Source organism: Onthophagus taurus, chromosome 2 (genome assembly GCF_036711975.1).
Source record: "Onthophagus taurus isolate NC chromosome 2, IU_Otau_3.0, whole genome shotgun sequence".
Classification (NCBI taxonomy): Eukaryota; Metazoa; Arthropoda; class Insecta; order Coleoptera; family Scarabaeidae; genus Onthophagus; species Onthophagus taurus.
The window spans coordinates 9,732,217-9,749,313 of NC_091967.1; the positions used below are offsets into that span (position 1 = coordinate 9,732,217).

Consider the following 17,097-nt stretch of genomic DNA (forward strand, 5'->3'; position numbering starts at 1 on the left):
ATTGTTGCACAACACGAGCATAATGGGGAAACCGAGATTCCTAAACAATGCGAGGAAACGCACCATGGTCTCTATAAACTATGTTTAATAATAGAAAAGTGACCGCGGCATGTAAACACGCTCGTAAACATTGATTGAACTGTCGCGTGGAGAAGCAATCTCGGTTTTAAAAACGGGACGGTACATGATTAATGATGTACGATGTAATGGGTCGGAGAGATTTTTACTTGGTAGTCGAGCACCGCAATTTATATGCTAATGTAGCGTTGACAATATAAGAGTCTCGGTCTAATTACCTTACGTATTACCTGGGCCTACCTTAATCCGCTTATCTGCTTTGTCAGGCTGCGTATAAAACTTACTACACCCAATATATGCATAGGAAAACGTGCCAATCACGTTCATATCGGTATATCAACACAATAATTTAACTTTGTTTTTTATAATTTTTTTAATTGACTTGCTAAACGGGTTTCGCTTTCGTAGGTTATGAGGTCGACAATCGTGTTTGATTGCACGCCCAAATAACAAAAACAGATACAAGTTATTTGATAAATTAACCTTGAATTGCCAGTATTTTTAATGGACCAACCGCGTTTTGACTTTCTGGTTATTATAAATAATGACGGCTACGTCACGAAAACAGTTTTAGTACTATTAGGCCTTTACAGCACTTAGTAGACCGAGAAGTCAGGGAACCAAACAGACCATGCTTCGCTATTATCGAGTTAAAAGGCGGTTTGTGGCTTCCATTAGTGGCGAAAGTGAATATGCGCTTGCATTCGTAGAATTGCGGAGTGCATGAGAAAAATAACATAATAATTGGGATAATTTACATTTGACGAGTAGAACGAGGTCACATAACTACTTATCGTTATGTTCTAGTTAAAACGTAAAATTATCTTAAAGACAACCAGTATTGCAACAATTGCTATTAGAAAACTTTCTCCATTGTTTTATAATAAGCAGTTATCAAAGATCAGAGCGTTTTAATCGCTCTCGATCTCGGCAAACCACGAAGCACAATCAGCCCGCAATTACCACGATCCTTCCACATAGCATCGTCCGCAATTAACGGTTTGTCCCGATCCACGATGACATAGACAATGGAGTCTCCCCATTTCTCCATGATGATTGCAAAACCTTTCTATTAAAATACCCGGAGTTGTGGCCTTTGTTTTTTCACTCGATTTACTACCGCTGTCTGTCGTCGCCTCGACGGTTTGTTACAATAGGAGGCTGTCATTACTTATTTATTTATTGGTCTCAAATTGCAGTGGGCAGCCAACCGACGCGAGTTAAAGGAGAAAGTAACCGGTGAAAGTGTTGAAGAGGTTGGCCGGTCGCCGACGGTTGCAAGGTTAGGTCACCGAAGTAGGTATTATTCTGGGTCAAAACATTGAAAAAGTTGTAAATTAGATGTACCGCTACGTTTTGCGTTGTCGGCATTTTAATTTTATAAAAAACAACTTAAATATAACAACAACATGAAAACAAGATATATGGCAAAACGATTTAACACTGTCTATGTATCAAGTTTTTATTTTCCAGAACCCGTTATCTGTCAGCGTTCAACCACAAATCAATAAATTGACAATCAACAATTCTCGCACAAGACGAATCGATACAAACCACTTTGATTTCGATTCACCGCAGCTGTCGTATGCGAATTCGATGGCACCAGGCCAGCAAAATAAGTGGGAAAAAAATTAAACCTGCCATTCCTCTTTTTCGTGTTAGCACCGTATCGCAAGGTCAGCAGGACAATTGAAAATTCATTAAGAGATACTGGCGCGAGTCGATGACGGGCATGATAAATCAAGCGCAACGAACGTTCAAGAGACAAAGGTCTATAAATTTTAAAACTAACTGACAATGCGGGGGAATCCGTAGATTCTTATCTCGCTTCCACAATAAATATGTATGTACGTTATGGTATCTTTATTTAACAGATCCTTTTCTAGACGATTATAACGAAACCATATTTAATATTTATTTGGCAACAAACAAATCGATGATCATGTCAAAATAGTTAAATTAAACAACAGCATCACTAATACAGATATATCCAGACAGAGAAAGAAAAAGAATCACCGACGATTTAAGTTAAGCTTCAAAGCACGAAACGCCTGTCTGCCACGTGTTTCACTGCGTATTGTTTACGTCTATTAACCCGTTGGATGCATAACGTTTGCGTTGGGAAACTATGTTGGCGGAAATAATGAATAATTTATAATCAGTCCCATTTTTCGTTTTTTGATGTTGACCACGTTCGCATGTGCGCATCATCCTGCCTATCGTTTAAGTCGTGATGGCATCTTGTAAGTTCACTTGCATCGTAGTTCCCACAAGTTTTTTCTTGGACATTTCCAGAGAATTTATTCCATTTATTCAAGCTTTTAAAAAAATTTCAAATTGACTACATTGAATGGTTGTTTACTAATATAAGATTTAGGAATTGCATCAATATGTGTGTTATGGTTCAATGCTTTATCATGATCTCGCATTGAACGTTCTCCAGATACTTAAACTGTACTCAATAGTTTCATGAACATCCTGTTCTATTAGAAAGTTTTACATGGAAAAAATCTGCTCCAAGTAGTATTCGAACCAACGACCCCTTGAAAACTATTCAATTACTCTACTAACCGATGAGTTATCTACGTAATTACCCCTCAGAATTTTTTCAGGACAATGTCCTCTTTTGTTATGTGTTAAATAGTCTATATTAACACATCCTGTATCATATTTTACTACGGAATATCGTGTAGATGTCGTGAGTTATCACATTTGGAGGGATAGGATGTAATCCGGTACACGTTGAAGAGGTGATTTCCTCCGGTGGGAGACTTGTAAAACAAGATAATTACGAGAAGGCGGCGGGACCACGTCACGGACAATAAACAATTTAAAACTGGCTCTGCTGGTGCTTTTTTCGATGCAATTAGACGTCGAAAACGGGCCGGCACAGTACACAGGGGCATAAAGCGAAAGGGACCTTGAGATTCCATGTCCGTTGCAAGGTAAACGCATCCAGAAGCCGGAGTGTTGCCCAGAATAAACCCTGTGCACACACAGAAACCGAAAAGGTTGCACCTCGATGAATCGGTAGTGTAAATAAGCCGGTGCGAGATTTTTACTTTCATCTTCCACGTTTACAATTTCAGGTGGGTATTTATAGAGATGATTACGTGAAGATATAAGTCGTTTTTCGAATGGTACTATTCGCGAAATATTTATGAGTGTAATCGCGCCCTGTATACACATCGACCGTTAGAGCTACCTACTATCATAGGTGTAGTGTAGTGTGTATAGTTGGGTTCAATATTTGAAAAATCATACCGCCACACGCGGAACATTTATAGCTGTCGCACTATAAGGAGAACCGCCATTAATTCGATGAATTATTTATTTGCACTCGCGCCGGATGTCGTTCGGTACTATTTTCCTTACAAGGTATCGGCGAAGGTTCATCAATAAGGATTTTGCGAGACGCGGGAAGCAATCGTTTACTTTTATCTGCGATGGGAATCGATAAATTCTTCGATCATGTCAATATTTACTGTAATATGCAGCAAACGAGAACATGGAAGTGTTAAATCCGCCAATGATCCCATATACGTCTCGCAACATAAACCGAAATGGTAACGTACGCGGTGATAAAGATTCTTAAAGACCTTTCTAATCTTGTATGCGAGAAACTCATCAATCTTGTAATATCAAGAGAACCCTTTGATTATCTACCTTCATAAACCTTACTTATGCTACAATCTTTGTGCCACGTTCGCAGGTTGGAAGAAATATGAAACATTAACTATTCTGAAAGGTGAGTTAAGCACCTCGTGTTGGCGATACGCTGTGATCGGCTGCATCCTTTGGTGCATTCAGACCGGCCCTCAGACTAGAGACAAAGCGTCATTTGAATGCTAACGTAGAATTATGTGCTAATCACAAGCGGTGAAAGCCAAAAGTACAGACTCAAGTATCCTATTAAAGACCAATTGAATACACCCGGCTAATCCGACGTTTCGCTTGAATTCATAAATAATCAGGAGCCCGCACAGTTGAGAAAGGTCAGGATAGATCCAAAAGGCGATATAAACCAGATATATAGTTATATATTTATAACTAAACTTATATATTATTATAAATCCACTACAGTTAAGGTATAATTTATTATAATGTTTGTTATATAACATACTGCAATTATCTTCAATTTTATATTCTTGACACATAGATCATTTAATTTTTATATACGCGACACTAAGATGAGTTGTCATAAAAATCATTATGTAACACTAGAACTATAGTAACAGATGCTTTCCAATTAACACAAAACCACTTCCTACATACATCGCAACGGGCGGATTTCGAATCTTCTGTCTGTTTCACCGTCGTTTCCTTGTTCGAGTCTGCCGATTTGCATAGGACCACCATTAAACGAAGGAAACCAACGTAAAGCCGTTAATTTGCCGGTCGAGACAGCGTCGGGGCTAATTTCGACGTGTTTATTATGATAACTGTATTATAATTACATGATTATACAGGTGGACCAAAAAATGTTATTACGCATAGCAGTGGAATAATTATAGGGTATCGCCTGAGGAACGAATGAGAAATCGGACAGCTCAATAGTTTACAGGAATTTATAGGAGTTCATTAGTTAAAAGTTGTTTAGGAATTTGATTATAACTGTGTAATCTCATATAAGTCAAATAAAAATGAGTATTTATTTTGCTTATACATTATTAAAAACTGTATAACTCAATTCGAAGATTAGTTTTAAAGATAAAGATGGTTGAATCAAAGTATGATGACAACTCCATCTTTTTCCTTTAAGATTCTCGGAAGATATACTACTATTACGGATAGAGTGACGGTCTCTGAGTTACGCCAAAGTTCGAAATTCCTTATACGTCGATGGCCAATCGTTGGAAAAACGGTCGGCATTCAGTCCTCGTGCAGACGAACCATATCTGGACCGTTGTCGGAAAAAAAGGCGGGCTCCACGGTGTTGTGTATTTCACGGGAACGACGCGGTTTCCACGGCATTTATGGGCGAAGAGCAGCGGGTGAGCTCTATACCCGCCACGGACTGCTGGTATTGAACGCGATAACATACGCCGAAGAGCCTTTGTACGTATATCTGCTGACTTATGTTCAAATGGCGCCGTTCAATATCCTAGCTTTAATACCTTCAGATATGGCATACTGTATGCGGGAACCTATTCTTTGCAATGTCGTTTATTGAAAATGTTAAAACAGGTACTCGCATAGACTTCTTCGTTAAAAGATCTATTATGTTACCAAGTAAATAGGCCAAGTCTTGTATCAAATAAACTGCTCGTAATACTATTCAATCAATTCGTTCCATCAAGACGATCATAAATTTAACGTATGATTAATAGATGGGAAAGTAAACTTTTATAGTTACACAATCATCGAACTTTACCGATAATAACGGTACGAAATCTAAAGGCATCTTCACGTTCTTGCATGACATTGATTGCATGTCCACTGAAAAGAGGTCTTTAGTAGAATTTACGTAGACTTGCAAACTTTGCTAAATGTCAAGCTTTAGAAAGCGTCTATTGTTCTCAAAGATTCCAGAAATTGCCTCAAGCCCATGGGCTGAAGCAAGAATTAAAGGTAAGTTAAATCAATCAACACATTTCACTTATCAACACTTCCTTATTGCACATACTTAATTAATTAACTCAGTACTCTCTCTTGACTTTCAAATCGGTTAATTACAAACAATTTTATTTTAGTGAGCAATAAACATCGATTTTTTACTTTTACGCCAATATCAGCAATCCATTGTTAACTCACCACGTTAGATAGCGTATCGAAAATTCCTTTTGGCCAGTTAAATAGCGAGGAGATATCGCATTTACGATACAAAAGAGTCACGAACTTATTCATAGATTATTTGAATGCGGAGCAAAATGATTCGAATAGTTTCCTACATTCCTATCTCGGTACGTTTAATATCAGGGATACAACCGAGTTTAATTTAATTGTAGTTGTCTGGATCCCAATGGATTTATACGTATAACTGATACATAGCCGATGTCATATTTACGACCATTTCGATTAACGGTCGGATGAATAAATAATGATGGGGAAAGCGGTCATTTTATTATTAATCTTAAAGTGGTCATTATTTCAAATAAGTTTATTGCTAAATTTGTAGGTTTCATTTATTTCTAACGGGAATTTGATGTGTCTGGAATTATTTATTTATTATTACCTTAAAAGCATTTCTTTTTTTTTGTCTTCGAATCGATAACGGATTACAGCAAAACTTTTATATAATGGAGTAGTACGGGGAACTTACTAGTTCTAGGTCGTTTTAGTTCAATAAAAATATACAACAATCTAGCGCTGAATAACAATTAAAACTAGAACTAACACTAGCACTATTAGTATGTAGAACTAACACTATACCTAGAACTAAAATCATTTGGGTTTAGCCGCACGTCTCTAGAGACGGCTAAACTCGAATGATTCTTGTTCTAGGTCTAGTGTTAGTTCTAATTTTAGTTTAATGAAAAATAGATTGAGATTTGATTAGAATAAGAATCATTACACTCCAAAACATCGCTAATAAGATGTGATTTGAAACGGGCGCGTTTTCGTGTCATTGTACCGTAAGCGTAATTTAATTGTAATTATCAGAACAACAGCGAAGACGGTACGCCTACGTTGCGCGGCGAGGACTATAAAGTTACAGTTAATGCAATTTCCAACGAATTGCAGACCATTATCGCCGGTAAGGCACGTAACGGAAAAATAACGATCTCTACGGTTAGCACAAAGGGCTTATATTTCAAAAAGCGGTCCATTACGGGAATATTAAGAATTCATTTTTAAGACGTGTTATTATTTATACGTTGTGGTATAAATTGTTAATAAAAAGGTACTGCAATTTTTTATTATTATTCAGCGCCACGTACTTGTACTACTTTTACCGGATTAATATATTACGGCTAACGGTGCCTTTAACAAGAAATCATAAAAAAATAACTCACATATACAAGTAATTTCCTGCCGTGCAATCAATTTTGTTCTTGTTGCTTGTAACTACTTTAGCACTATAATTACTGTTATCCAGTGACACTTAACTTTCTACCAAACAAAAATAACAAATTTAATTCAAAATTTCCATAAAACTTACAAAAAATTTCATCGTCGAAGGTCACCATTGTACCACCTCGGCCGCATGTTCCCTTCTGATTTCCTCATTTCCCGTGTAACATAAAACTTCACGCCCTTGGTTTACAAACAACCATTTTATTTTTTTAAACGCGGTATTATCAGATAAATTTTATCCAATCACTTTAACTTTTGTATAAATCTAATAACTAACCGCTGTAACAACCTTGTACATGTAAGGTCATTTAACCACTTCAAAGGTTTCTAATACTAACCGTATGTAAATATGATTAAAAGGTTTTCAGACTTGAGACGATCAATTTCGCTTTTCGTTTCGATCCCCTCGCCTCGTTCCGCTCGTAGTCGTGTTACAAACTCAACCCAATTGCACCACATAAATATCAAGAACATCTGGAAAAAAACCGCGGTGCCGTGCCGTTGCACGCGATGTTTCTTTAATGGAAGCAGAACCGAAAAATTGCTACATCTGTCACTGTAATTGCCACAGCGGAGTGAAATCTAGTTGGAAAAAGAGCGGACCTGGTGCGCAGCTAGCTTAATCACCACGTCGATTATTCATTGATAATTGTATCGGCCTTGTGAATTCTATGAATTGCGAAGAAACATCAATTATTTCAACCGTACAATAGATGAAAGCTAACCGCCAATGTTTATTTTAGATAAGTATCAAAATTAATTTCAAGTTTCTACTCATTTTAGAATAAATAAAACATTTTTTAATCTATTTCATCGGGAAAAGTATAACTGTACTTCTTTTTAAAGCTTATTCATGAATGTAAAAAAAGTAAAATTTGTATGTGGGAAGTTGACCCATTGCTGATAATATCGAAACATGCATGAAAACTGTCCCGTTTAAAAGCAAGCGTTTCGCATTTAGTGACCCGTAAATAAATCACTGGTCTTTATGGCAGTAACTGTACTCTGATGACTCGACTAATTAACCGTCGATACAGATAAGACTGTCGTATATTGAAAGGGCTGAGATAAGCCGGAACCAAAACTGGACAACCATTTATTTAGTTGTTCTTTGATGACACCGCCAAAATCGTTTCTGCGAAGTGGCAATGACCGTATAAACATCCCATTTAACTGAGAAAGTTTAGACAGTAGTATGATTAATATAATAAAATAATTTTTTAATGTTAAAGTTTTTTAAACTTTTCAGTAAATACACTTTACATTTGACCTTCTGACCCAATGTCGTCGTAGTTTCAGCTTCTCGCCTCGTGCCTCGACCTCTTTTACACGTTTCAAATGCAACCGTATTATCTAACCTCGTTATAGCACAAGAAGCTTGAGAATGAGAGCCTATTGGGTCACCGTGACCTGTTGCGGTTCAACATTGTGCGGTTTTGCACTCGTCCTGCCCGATTGTATACTGACCTTTGCCTAGAGTTGTTAGCTCCCGCAGAGAAACTTAACTGCTATTTCGTATTACTGCATATTATTTAATATTTATGAATCCAAAATAAACTATGATAACAAATCTTATCGTTGTTTTCGGGAAAATTCCAATTCCGCCAGAAAGTGCTCCCCCAATTTTTTTGGATCATTAACTATCCTACCATCCGTGAATTCCCCCCACGTTGTTTCCAGAAAGTGATCCTGACGCATCGCTTCGTTGACCTCGTCTATTTTGCAATATTAAACTTATCCCTGACTGTAATAATACCGAAGCTCGGCTTTTATATGCAAATCCTTACAGCCTCCCGTTCATCTGACATTATTATACGCGAAGGAAAATTCGATACGACCTTCATTTGCATAATAAAACGTCTTTGTCGTTTTAATCTTTTTACGCTACTTTTTTTTTCATTCGATTATAATTTTTTTAAAATACAGGGTTATTCATAATGAATGACCTGATTTCATTCAACCATTTTAAAGCGGTGGTTTAAAGTTTTAAAAGCTTTAGAATACGAATACAATAGGTAATTTTATCAACAAAATGACATGCTTCATCCTCGACTTTGTGAACTAATTTGTACGCTATAGAATAAGATTTTTCCATCAATCTAAAGATTCCAACTTTATATAAAGTTCAAATAAAAATGTTTTGATATCATCATTCTTGATTGTATAACTTAAGTTTGACGTAATAAAAATTTTCTGCATTCTGGACTGAGTTGAATTTTAGTTTGTAATTCATATATGACACACCTGTATATTAATCATTAAAGTTCGTCGTTCAAACGGAAATCGATTAATCCTTGAGAAGATCAAAAAAGAGAAAAATGAATAAAGTACCGGTCTCATGGCCAAAGGGAATGAAGTTGAATCCATCTCGTCGAGGGCCGCTCCTACGATCCCATGAATGGGCAGGACAGATGTGGTCGACAATCGAATGCCCAAAGGTGGCCGAACAGCTTTTTGCCCAGTTGACACTCGAACGGGTCTCAAGACGTGACTACATTGACAAAGAACCGTTTCCAATTCATACCGAACGTCTTTGATCGATCGCCCATCAAAAAATAGCCGACGGCGAAACGGTGATCAAGTATTAACGCCTCCCCGAGATCGCGCGGTTGCTTAGAAAGCCGTAATCGCATTAACGGTTAGAAAATAAATCTCCTCTTCTCGGACTTCCGCTCGCGTTACCTCACCTTATTATTTTATTATGCCGAAACACTTTCTCCATCGCACCTTTTTTCAACTTATCCCAATTATACAGCTTCCGTTTCAAAGGTTCGTTAAAAAAAATGGGTGCGGAAATCGTAGTCGAGGCTCGGTATGTTCTGCAGCTTTTTCCTGGTTGTGTCAATTTCACACGAGAATTTCTCGGGTTTACGATTACTACGGATCACACTGTTACGCAATTTTCTCTATCACGAAGGTAAACTTAGAGAACGAGTAGTTGCAACAAATATATCGAATTGTTTGGAACGTCAAACGTAACGATGGTGAATGCACGATTGCATTCACAAACGTGTTTGTCTGTAATCAATTTAACAGAGCATTTGTTGTGTAGATCAGTGCCAACTCTTAAGCAACTTTAAGTTAGAAATATAACTAACAGCATACCAAGATGTTTCATAATCAACACTTTTTTGCAATAGTTACTGAAATACCTTGTAAAAAAAAATATCTTGTAGAGCATATTTCATATTGATTTCTTTGTTCAACAAAATTATCTCTTTATTATTATTCTAAATGTGTTTTGATTCAGTAAATATTTCAATCCCGGATTTACCTGGAATTCGATTTGGGTCAAGCTATAAAGGGAACGGAAACAATCAAGAGCCATCATAGTTAAACGACCGAATGAGCTTCCATTGAAACATAAATAATCGGGGATATGAACCCGGTTGCGCTTGTGAATAATGGAGATAATCGTTTGGTTATCTGCTCGGCTGCGCATTTGCATTTCGCCAATAAAATATGTCCGACTGGTCGGAGTAAAAGTGTCTCGGACGCTGTTTGTTATCGTCAATGAATCTGGTAGTAGCCTACATCGGACAGCTGCTGTAATGGGAAATTAACCGAGTTTTGAATTAAACGGAGAAAGTTATTGATGTGAGTGAGGAGAACAAACCGGCTGGATTTATCAAATCCGATGCGGGCAAACAATAACGAATGGTGGTTACGCAAGCCTATTTTAAAAGTGAGATTAATATCGAGACTAAATAAACAAACGATAAGGTCGAAAAGGGATCACAAAAAGTTGATAATATAATATATGTGACTTGGCGTTTCTATAATTTTTTACGAACAAGGCGCTGACGCTCAAAGTTAATTTCTCTGTTTACAAATTGGGATAACAGAAATATAAACATAGAATTTATGTTTCATAAATTAAGCTCCACAAAAGATTTATCAACATTTTCAGTTAACCGCAGTTTTATTGCCATAAAATAGCAGCCATTAAACACCTACCGGGTTTAGATTCATATAAGCAAACTAATTTTTATACCTTTCCAAGGAAGTTACAAAATATACGTTCTTCGCATAACATTATGTAAACTCGTGCGAACGTGAACTGAAACCAGACTGATTTATGGGCGATCGAAGAAGGTGGTTAACCCAGATCTATCAGAGGAAACGGTCGACAGGATAACAACAAAAAAAATATGAGTTTTGCAATCATTCGCATAAACGTCTAATTAGCGTACAGTATCCTGCGTTTTCTAATTAACTTTACCGCCATTATTTTGGACCGACAACAAACGACAACGAGTCTCGCGATAATCAGCGGAACGAACGACACAAATTGTGAAACACGAGCAAAAACATCATTGTTTAAAAGTGTAATCATTTTATACTTCGATGAATGGAAACCGGAAATTTTTCACTTTTGTTATCCTAATCCCTAAACAAATTTTATTTTGTTATAGGATGATTCAATTTACGTGGAATTTAATAATGAAGGCAAGTTTATAAATTTTGTTTAAATGCCTTAATTTTAGCCATTTCTTATTCCAAATAAAGTGATTTAGTAGCTAAACGAAGATAATTTCTCGCTACCTTCACCGATGGCAAACAAAAACTATCAATTACTACTTTCTACAATAAAACAAAAAGAGGTGTTAACGTCACCGATAAATTATGTACATCATAGTTTGCAACAAATGTAAGGCGATAATGAACTGCAACAAATCTGATATAAATGGCTAATATATTTAGGTAATATATTTTGATAGTAATAAAAAAATCTAATTGTTTCCGAAATAAAGAATTGTTGGAAATTATACTGCACACGATTTACGATAACATTCAAACAATTCTAAGATAATTTTAAATGATTTTTTTAATCAAGCTTGATTTTCAGAGAAATAGCCGATTTCTAATACAAAAATAAAGCTAATCATCTTTAAAGTCAATAATTAGTATATCTATCATATCTCGATCATGTCTTTTCTCATTATTAATTTTAACGTTAAAATTATTATCTATATCATTTCGCTTCAAATACAACTTGAAATAACTAGATAATATTGTAAAAGCGGGCGTACAGCGAATTTTAATTAGCACCCATTAATGTACCGACAATAGAAATTGTGATAGTGATGGTTACTCAAGTTTTCAATCAAGTACAAAGTGAAAACTCTTCGTCGACATACCACTAATTGTTGAAAATTAGTAGAACTACTCTTACTTTTAATATGGCAATAGAAATTTCTGCGTGTCGAATCAACTAACCAGGTACTGAGCGAAAAAAACTTTAATTACTAACCTTTTCGAACTCCTTGATGTGTCAACATCGTCTCCTGGCGCTCCAAGAGAAGATTCCTGCAACAAAAAAGGCGGGTAATAAATTTACAGTTTGAAAGTTGAAATACGAGATGTATGTTTCTTTGTAACGGTTTTTTTAGACCGATCCATTAAGTTGCGTAATGCCGAAGAGGATTAATGAATAAAGTTTAACAAAAAATTTTATTTATTCAAATTAGTTTTAAAATTTTTTGTAAACTTATATCACTTTTTGCTGGATTCATTATGTAATTTTTATTTTAGTTTTATGGATGACAACCCACTCTAGATGGTATTGAAAACAACTTTTTAAAAAAGACTTTGGATACCCTTTTTGTGCCGACGGCGGCATCGAGTTCATAATTATTTCAGCACTGTTATTATTTACGCATCAGAAGAAACCAGTTTCGCCATGCAGACGCTATCTCGACATAATGTGTTCCCATTAGGTTATTTGCACGCCGATTAAAATTGTTTTCCCTTAATAGTTGGCCGTCAACAATTTTTACCACCTCGTAATTAATATGTTTTCATTTTAACGAACGATGCGAACCTAATTGTGACAGCATTCCAATAGATCCGACTCATACTTTTTATGTATGTATGTAGTTTTTTTAATTTTTTTTCTATCTCCATCATTGAAGATTTAAACGATCGAAATCATTTGCATTGATAATTCAATCAATCTCCGTTCGGTATGATCGTGCAGCGTTCGTGATGGCTACGTTGATGAATACCGCGACCTGAATGGCTCGTTAACGAGAGGTTGAATAAATTTGCATGCCGAAGCATCGTTAATTACATACATTAGCCGCATTGCAAACGTTACTTTTGTATTTGAATGTATACTTTTCAAATAATATTCTCCAAACACATAATTTAATTTTTTATGAAAAATTTATAAGGTTATGTAAAATTATTGGGCAACGTCCATAAATAAAAAAAATCCAGTATAAATCCCTAAATGAATAGATTATGATCTGTTAGCACTTTGTAGAAAAAGTATGCAGAATTAGAGCCAATTCGGAATCAATTTCCCGGAACACGCTGATTCAACAGTTATAGGTGTCTTAGATGCTGCCATAAAGTGTGGGCAACTTTAAATAATCTCAGTTTGCAAACTAACTGCGCCTTGTGCATCATGTCATTATTTGGGTAACAGCGAAAATATTACTGAGTAGAAACAGAATTGCTTTAACTGGCTACTAAAAGAATATTTTTAAGAAATTAACGTTCTTGTCCTTAATGTGCTCAGAGTTCAAAAACTGTTTCTGTCAAGAATTGCGTTAACGAAGTGCAAACATAACTTGTTATTGCTAGTGGTATGACATCAGTAGCACAATTTATGCATGGATATATCTATTAACAAACTGAGAAAGCTATGTATGTTAAATGGATTGCAGATCCTGTTCGCAAATCAAAGGTAATAAAAAATAAACGTAGTTTTGCTTGCGAAGGTGACCGATGAGTGAAAACGGTAATTGTGAAGTTATTCAAGAATTGTTGCATAACTTTAGATGGTTCTGAAGATGACGTTATAAAATGATCCAAATTTATTTGAAACTACCTCTTTGAAAAATTGTTTTCAATATCGTCCGATGCGTTAAAAACAACTTGAAGTTTTCGTTTTAATGAGAAAGTTATATCATGTACTACTTATTAAAAGGTCAAGATAGTAAAAATTTCTCATGTACTTTAGATTGTATCTCAATACACTAATTACATGCTTGAAATTATTGATTAGTGTCCATAAATATTAAATTATCAATAAATAATTTTTTAGTATAATGTTTTGAATAAGTAGTAAACACTTTTGCTTTTTCACTTTGCTTTGATGAACATCGCGTGCATTTGAAACAGTGTTTTAACCATATAAGGTAAAAGAAACATAGCATATACATCATGAAATCGTTAATCATCACCGTGAAAAAAAAATCCTTCAATAACAATTTCTATTCAAATATCTCTACACCCAAAAATTACGCCTTAACAATAATTTTAGTAAACAATCGAAACATTAACTTAAAGATTACAAAACTTGGTAATTATAATGAAAACGACGACGTACGAAGGTCGCCGCGCCTAATTGTCAAATACCATACAGATCAGTTTTAATAAACGCGACCTCTAAAAGCGGACCATTATCATTATTCTGTCGGGTTCGTTTTATAAAGGTGTGGGTTATTACACGTTTTGGAGAACGTAAACAATACGTGTCACGGTACGCCAACGATATTATAATAGCGCCTATCCGAGTAATTGTGTTCTTTTGTAGAGGTTTGAAAACGTAAGATTAACGTTAGAATGGAAAAGAAGGTCAATTTTAATTACATAAAAAAACTACTTCTAATTTACTATTTCGATGTATATTTTGTCGTCTAGTAAATAATCTCAATCAATTTGTGAATCTTACTCCAAATCCGATAACAAAACCATCATAGTTTCGTTTACCAATAAAAATCATAAATCAATTCATACAAAAACTGTAACAAATTGAGGGTTATATTTAGAAATAAAAATTGGTTTCGATTGATACATCATTGACATTTATGAATGTGAAGTGGTCTGGTATATTAGCATTTAATTTGGACTGACCTGTTAATAAATTGAGCACAATTCGCAATGTCAATTACAAACAATTTCGAATACATCTACGTCTCAACCATCCACTGCTACTTGAGAATAAAAATAGAAATTTTTTCTACACTTTTACTTTTTGTAGCTTTTCATTTTTTTCCTAAGTAATAATATCTTATCTGAAAGATAACGCACAATGTAACAACTGTGAGAAAAAGAAACTTAACTCAACGTTTAAGTTTTTTGTTAGAAAAGGCACTCAGTTCAAATGGGATACCCACGTAGACGGTTATTACGATTGCCAGAGACAGCTGGAAGTGGAGAAGGCAAATTGCCGTGCAAGAGCTGGAGGAAAGTCGTTTTAGAACTGGGTGTAGCAAAACGGTCGAACGAACACAGCAAATACTAAAGGAATTTAGCGATATTAACGAAGAGAGAAACAAAGTGCCATTAGATTTTTTTTCTCTGAAATGCCAATTAACTTCCAACTTCCTGTTGAACCTTTTTTTTGACATAAACCAGAGAAAGTGAATGTTTGACAGTTTTTAAAGAAAAAATTTTTAAGAACAGAAACAATTTACGAAAATCATTCGGTCGTATCTAATAGGATCGTAACTCACGAACTAAAAGTTATTCTATTTCAATAAGAGGGTGGATCGTTAATCCTAGTCACGTCAGTTTTACTCACGCTGAATCACGACAGTATTAAATTACCACCAAGCTTCAGTATCAACTCATGTTATTATACAGATTTAATTACCATCTTTTTTCCGTTCCAACTGGGGTAAAGTACACAAGAAGTTGTAAACCTAACACAAACACTAATCATACCAGTTAAACATGTATACTTTAATATGTTGAAACACTCGATACTATTCAAACGGTAGCATTTGGCAAACTAAGTAAAAATTTGGAAAATACAATTATTCGTGTACCACACATAACAGTAAATATTTATTTAGATTACGGTATCATTATCGATAAGATTTTATTCTCTAAATGTTTTTTTATCTATAAAAGTAAATTTTGCTAATAATGTTCACCGTTCATATATTTTATGTAAGAGGATTGAATGAGTAATGTTAATATTTAAGTTAATGTCTGAAAACGAAACCTGAAACTTTCTAGTTCTATGTTATTCGCCCTAGATTGTTGTATATTTTTAATGAACTTAATTTAACTTTTATAATTTAAGTTGGGTTTTTACCATATTTAAATAATTCAATTGATTTAATTAGAAATTACTCAAATTTCCTTCCCTTCTTTGTAATTACGTATTCTATAGAATTACATCAGACTCAGATATAGATAGAACAATAGATTCTAATTAATAGCTTTATTCTATTATAAGTGAACCAATTATTTTCCTATATTTCACAGAGAACAATTCATTATTATAATGAGATGTTATCAATTAGTTTGTTGCATAAATTTTATAATCTTCATTAAAATTGCATTCTATGGAAAATGAGGGTTTAAAAAATAAGAATAATTATTTGGATTCCTAATAATTAAAAGTTTGTGGTAAACCATGTCAAGCTGCGGTTAAAAATGACCGACTTCTAGACCGTTCGTTGATCTAGAAAAACTTGACCGCACAACGCATGCAGAATTCAAGATGAACTGAAATAACCGTTAACCAAATCTAATTTTAACCAGTATCACTACAATGATTATTAAAGGCAAACAATTCTTTTTAGTTCTTAAATTTACAATGTAATAAAAATAGAAAGTTAAAAATTGTTTAAAGTAATAAAACTTCTGAAACTGCTAACCACAAACAGCAATTCGCGTTCAAACAAGTTTTATATGTCAACATAACCCCGATTCCATTCTTGCGTTTCTTGTGTAACGATTCATTTTGCCGTAACCCGTAGAAGGAAAAGTGACTATTCCGCGAATTTTCCCGGATATTTTTTTTTACAAAGCCGAATTAATGTCCCCGCCATTAATCACACACGTTCGTATATTCCACTTTCACCGGTGCATTTGATTAATTGCTCGCTTGTCGTCGGTTGGATGTCGTTAACCTCTTACATTGAATCAGATTTTTCAATGGGTACCACTTCGCGCATGGTTCCCCGATCGAAAGGGTCTTTATAAAAGAACCTTGTACGAACCAACTCTTTTGTAAAAAAACATGTAAATAATTGT

The 17,097-nt window shown here is 35.0% G+C and overlaps 1 protein-coding gene across 3 annotated transcripts in view; it reads right to left on the reverse strand.

Moving 5' to 3' along the window:
• Positions 1 to 17,097, reverse strand: part of LOC111427471 (Protein phosphatase Slingshot) — a 139,453-nt gene that overhangs the window by 43,106 nt on the left and 79,250 nt on the right. For all 3 annotated transcript variants that reach the window (XM_071194136.1, XM_023062634.2, XM_023062633.2), the window contains exon 2: positions 12,350 to 12,405. Coding sequence is in view for 2 of the 3 variants with exons in the window: in XM_023062634.2 (XP_022918402.1) it covers positions 12,350 to 12,405 (56 nt within the window). In the remaining variant the exon portion in view is untranslated. The remainder of the gene's footprint in view (positions 1 to 12,349; positions 12,406 to 17,097) is intronic.